General features: G+C 47.6%; 1 protein-coding gene across 2 annotated transcripts in view; it reads left to right on the top strand.

Annotated features, from left to right (window-relative positions):
- The first annotated feature begins 1,453 nt into the window (after positions 1 to 1,453).
- The window catches only part of RANBP9 (RAN binding protein 9), a 39,300-nt gene continuing 34,753 nt past the window's right edge, over positions 1,454 to 6,000 (top strand). For both annotated transcript variants that reach the window (XM_082754200.1, XM_082754199.1), the window contains exon 1: positions 1,454 to 2,141. In XM_082754200.1, coding sequence (XP_082610326.1) covers positions 1,613 to 2,141 — 529 coding nt within the window. In that variant the 5' untranslated portion in view covers positions 1,454 to 1,612. The remainder of the gene's footprint in view (positions 2,142 to 6,000) is intronic.

The following is a 6,000-nucleotide window of genomic DNA, read 5'->3' as shown; positions in this document are numbered from 1 at the left end:
TGGAAAAGGAAAACAAAGAGCAGAATTCAACAGCTAGTTTCTGCGATGGCAGAAGGTTAATGACAGCCTGCTTCAGGGCTCTGCAGCAAGTCTCATATTGTTGCTGTATTTACTTCTGATCTAGGAAGAGAACAGTATTGTGAGATAGCAAAATTTGCAGCTGTCATAATTATTTCAGTTAAGAAAAACAAGAGGGGACTGGGATGATGAGGAAGCCCTAATGAAATAGAATGGATCACGTAATGGCGAATTAAGTTCAATATTGAAAATGCTAAATAATGCATATTAGAGAGGAACATGAGTACTGGTTCTAAATCTGACAATTTCTAATTTATTTACATTGACTGAAAAGCAGAAACCAGGCATTTATGTAAATATCTGTGTGCTCTCTCAAGTCCTCATGAAGCTGTAGTCAGAAAAGCTAATAAGCGAATAGAACATTGGAGGAATAAATAGCATACTGATTAATATCGAGTACTAAAATACCTCCACATAAAGGAATTTATTTTCTCCTCTAGAATAGTCTGCAGTATATCCTGCCTCAGAAAAAAAAAAAAAAAAAAAAAAAAGTGATGTTAATGAGTCTCTGCCAGGAGCACATTGAGGGGTAAAGGCTTTTATAAAGTGTAATGTTTTAATAGATTTGGATTATTTATCTTACCAAGGTGGTAAATGACAGGCTAAAAGCAAACAGAGTAGTGAATAATGTCTTGGCACGAAAACATGGCGAGCTGGGGGGTGGCCTCTTCTCACAGGTAACTGGAGATAGGAGTAGAGGGAATGGCCTCAAGTTGCGCCAGGGGAGGTTCAGGTTAGAAGTTAGGAGACATTTCTGCTCAGAAAGAGTGGTCAGGTATTGGAATGGGTTGCCCAAGGAGGTGGTGGATCCTCCGTCCCTGGGGGCGTTCAAGGAAAGGTTGGACGTGGTGCTTGGGGACATGGTTTAGTGGGTGACAGTGGTGGTAGGGGGATGGTTGGACCAGATGATCTTGAAGGTCTTTTCCAACCTTAATGATTCTGTGATTGTACAAGGCACAGTCACTCGATGGCGGCAGTCTCAAAATGGGCGATGTGAAACATTTTTTCACCAACACCAGGTGCGCTGCGACACCTGCCTCAGGAAGTACCTATGGCAAAAAAAAAACAAAAACAAAAACAAAACACTTTGGAGTCAAAAATGGCTAGATGTCCATTTACAGCTGCACTTACGAACGTAAGAAACACATCTCCAGAGACTTTTTGCCAGCCAAACTGTGTGTGTGTGTGGGGGGGTACATATTGGCAGCTGGCTTTTGTCCGGCTGTGGGTGCTGGGCGAGCTGCCGGGACATTTTGGTGACCGTGGCTGGCAAATGGAGCCCAGCCCCCTCCCCTCCACCGCCCTCACGCCTCGGGGAGGAGGCAGAGGAGGAGGAGGAAGAGGAGGAGGAGGAGGAGAAGGAGGAGCCGCGGGGCCGCGCACGGCGCCGAGGCGGAGCGAGGCAGGAGCCAGCCCCGCTGCGCGCCCTCCGCCCGCCTCGCTTCCGCCCGGCCCGGCCCGGCTCGGCTCGGCCCGGCCTTCACCGCCCCCCCCCGAGCCCCCAGAGCCCCCCGAGCCCCCTGCGGGAGCCGCGATGTCCGGGCAGCAGCCCCAACCCCAACCCCAACCCCAACCCCAGCAACCGCCCCAAGCCCAAGCCCAGCCGCCGCTCCCCGGGGCGGCCGCCGCCGCCGCTCCCCCGCCGGGGCTCCCGGCCGCCGCCAGCCCCGGCCCCGCCGCCGCGCTGCTGCTCCACCCGCCGCCGGCCACCGCCGCTCCGCCACCACCGCCCGCAGGGAGCAGCAGCACCGGCACCGGCAGCACCGGCACCGGCACCAGCAGCAGCAGCAGCAGCACCGGCAGCGGTGGTGGCGGCTCCTCGGCGCCCGGGGGCGGCGGCGGTGGGGCTGCCGTGGGCCTGCCGGCAGCGGGCGGCGTCCCCGCGCCGTTCCCTCACGGCGACCCGGCCCTGAACGAGCAGGAGAAGGAGCTGAAGCGGCGGCTCAGGAGGCTCTACCCGGCCGTGGACGAGCAGGAGACGCCGCTGCCCCGCTCCTGGAGCCCGAAGGACAAATTCAGCTACATCGGCCTCTCGCAGAACAACCTGCGGGTGCACTACAAAGGTGAGGGCCGGCCGCCCGGCGAGGCGCCCCCTGCCTCCTCCTCCACCCTCCCCCAAACCCCCTTTTTCCCCCTTTTGCCCCATTTTCCACCCCCTGCCCCCCGGTTGTTATGTAAAGCGCCCCCCACCCCGGCCCAGGTATCGCATTGGGGTTTGGGGGGCGAGGCAGGAGAAGAAAGGCTCGGGGTGACGTGCAGGAAAAATAAGTGTGTTTTCCTCTTTATTTGCCTCTTTATTTGCCTCTTGATTTTCCTCTTTATTTACCTCTTATTTTTTCCTCTTTATTTTCCTCTTTTCTTTCCTTCCCTCGAGAAAACCAAGGGTTAAGCGGAGTTAGAGCAGCCAGCGTTAAGCCATGCAATGCGGAAATGACGGGAGGGGAAAAGCAAGCAGAGAGAGGAAAAAAAAAAAAAAAACAACACACACAAAAAAACACAACACAACAAAACAAGGTTTATTTTTAAACTGTGAAAAATGGAATTAAAAGTCACCCGTCGCAGGCTTGCGGGGTGGCTCGGAGGAAGGGCTGACAATAGGGCTCCTGTCCCTAAAGGTGGCTTTGTAACTTTGTGCCCACGGTTGGAGTTGCTGCGCCCGGGAGGAGAGATAAAAATCAGCGCTACGCGCTCGCAAAAATCCGCGAGAGGCAACAGGAGGAGAAACGTAAGTGTTGGTTGTTATGAAATGCCATAAAACCTGGAAACGGCGGCGGCTGCACTGACCTGAAAAAACACCGCCACATCTGGTGTGCTAGGCCCCGCGCCTGGAAGAGGAGTGCTGGGGACTCAAAACCACTTCTGAGTTGGCTGCGAAGAACTGGGTCTTTTGTCGGCCCGTAGGCAAATGAGCGGAATGGGAGGGGAGAGAAACAACCTTGCGATTACCCTTTCTCGGAGTCTACAGTGGTGAAATTCAAGTGAAATCTCGATAAACATGTTACTGTTTAATCGGAGGAGGGGAAACGGCAACACAAACACATGGCAGGATTTGGCTCCCGTGAAAGGATTAAATGTACCCTCAGACTTTTTTCTTCTTTTTAATAGAGAGGCTTTATTATTACATACAGAGCACTCTGTTAAAATGCAAAGTTTAAGGCACCGTACAAAGCTAATAAAGGGGGCAGATGACTAGCCAGAGAGCAAGTTTCTAGGAGGCACTGGGCGATTTAAGGACATGTTATTTAATCATCAACTTTGAGTTTCCTGGCTTTTGTTCAGTTTTTTATGATCTTGTATTTTTAGAAGCATTTTGTATTTTCTGCTGCTTAGTGGCTGCAGCTTTTTTTTTTTTTTTTTTTTTTTTCCAGTAGGATGGTCATACCTTTATGGCCATCAAGTTCTTTTGTTGTTTTGCTGTTTTTTTTTTTCCAATTATTATTTTTCATTTGATCTACTCTTCTTGTTCATCAACTAGAACTTAGAGACTCTTGTCTGCCAGTGGCATTGTAGAAATATATTTTCAGGCTTTGTGTGTGCTATCTCTGTTTTTCCTTACCTCTTGCTTACTATTAAAACAGAAATTTGTTCCTTCAAAGAATTTACAAGAGGCTCCACATGTTTCTGAAGTAGGGGTAACATAGGAAGTACTGTGGGTACTCTAGCAGAAGTCATAAAGCGCAGCTGGTAGGTTATAATAATAAAATACCTTTACTCTGGCTCTTAAGTAATAGTAAGTGATGAAGGTTGAAGAGTTCTTAAATTAGCCCAGAGGACTGTGAAAAGGAGAGGTGCCAATAGAACATGAATAGGTTTTTCTTTCTCCTAACTGCAAATGGGAGTGAATGGCCTCTTAAGAGGTCCATCTTTTCATCCTGGTAATGTCATGAAGGTGGCTGTTAGGGCAGCCACCAGCCTGGCACCTGGAGCTGGTACCTGGGCTGGGCGGTGAGCTACGTGGGAACTGGGGGGAGCACTAAAACTTCTCCTTTTTTCCGCTCCCTGGATCCTGCAGCCCTGTGAATATGATAAAAGGGAGAAAACCAGGAGGTTCAGTGAGGAGGACAAGGGAAGAGAGCGTGCAGAAATGTGGTTAGTGTTGTGAAATGTCGCCTCTACAAATCAGTTGCAAGTAGAGGTCTCAAAAGAAAGCAGAGCGTCTTCAGGTAGAATATCAACACTTTTGGTGCTGCAGTCTATGTAGCTGTGACAGAAAGGTAGACCTCTTTGTAAAAACAAAACGTGAATTGCACGTTGGGAGCAGATTAAGATCTGTTGTATTCTGGACCAAGATATCCAGGAAAGGGGGAGAGGACTGGTCTGTCCAAAGAAGCCAGTAATGAAAATCAGTTCTGTGTGCTATTGTGGTAATTGTACACATGCTCAAGCTTTCCCTGCTGCCTCTGTAGCTTTCTGACCATAGAACTGTTTTTCTGGAGTAATCTCCTCTTGCCTGTGACCAACAGGAGACACTTCTGGCAACATCAGTGCTTCTCTTCACCAAGGATGTGTTGGGGATGCTTGCTTCTGAAAAAAATGGTGTGTCAAGGCAGGGAACAATCAGGAAAACAACACCTTCAAAGTCACTTTTTTCATATAGCTTCACCATTTTAATGTGCTGGTGTATTGTGAGCAGTGACGCTTTTTGTTTTCTTGGTTTGTAAGAGAAATGATGGTCTTCTCTGTGTGATTTTGAAGATTCCTCTAATTTTTTTGCATACCAGTGGACAACTTGTATGGAAACGTGAGGTGCAGTAGATGTCTCATTCTACCCATTGGCTGCTGTCATGCTTTGTACTGCATTTCTGGACCTGAAGCTTTTTGCAGGCATCCTAGAGAGGGCTTAAAAGTCAAAAAACTGCCACAAAACCAGGTATTGATCAAGGGGTGAAGATTTAAAATCTATCGCACAGTCTCACTTCAGGATAACAGCTCTTTAAACTTTGTTGGGGTGAACAAACCCCAAGGATCAGTGCTCGTATTCTTTTGTTACCTCTCAGAGTCGCAGTGTTACTTGAAAAGGAAGACCTCCATGGGGAGGTGGTTGAAGGGAAGCTGCACTGACAGGCATGTTGTTTACCAGAACAAGTGTAATTTCTTTCCACAGTGAGTAATTCTGTTACACTTTTACAAATTCTGACTCTTGATTAGGAAGCTTCGTCAAAATCTGGCTATGAAATGCATATGCATTGGCATTAGTGATACTGTGATACATTAAAGACCATACCCAGGGGTATTTTTGGTTTTAGATGGATGGATGGATCTGTCTGTGTTGCTGCCAGTTAGCTGTCCAAGTTGGTAAAGTTAACGCTGTCCTTGTGACTGTTGTTTGTGGTATGTCTATGTAGGGGAGAAGTGAAAAACAGTATTAAAAATAAAATTTGTCTAATCTCATGTAATTGTCATATTAGCAGCACTGAGCTGGAGGTAAGTCCTAAAGGAAACAGGGGTCAGACCAGTGTCTGCTGTGTGTAAACCATTTATTACTCAAAATACATAGCTATTAAGGTAAGACATCTGTAAAAATATCTCGACAGTGTTCAGAATTACTGCATGGATCTTGTGGAAAAACAACAACTTCATAAATGGTGTGTGTAGTGTGAATGTTCCAGTAGGCAGGCAAGCTGTTTCCAGTAGATAATAATCTATGCAATGTAGTATAAGGAGATAAAAATACAGACAGACCTAACCGAGGCTGCAGCCGTGAAGGAAACTGTATACAGAAGTATGTAAACAGAATAATTCATTAGTGATTAAAACCACGGAAGGTCCTCTGGTAACTTCACTTAACTTGTCTTGTGACGATTGTCCAAAGAAAGCTGAGAGAAGTTATGCAATTTTGAGTAAGCAGCCATTGCGTGAACTCGCTCTAATGTGTCACAGGCCAGGAAATCTTAGCCAGACACTTATTTACAGTTCAGTTGC

The sequence above is a fragment of the Aythya marila genome, assembly GCF_965140915.1.
Source record: "Aythya marila genome assembly, chromosome: 2".
Taxonomy (NCBI): Eukaryota; Metazoa; Chordata; class Aves; order Anseriformes; family Anatidae; genus Aythya; species Aythya marila.
The sequence above is the reverse complement of the archived record's forward strand: the minus strand, read 5'-3'. Positions and strand labels throughout refer to the sequence as shown.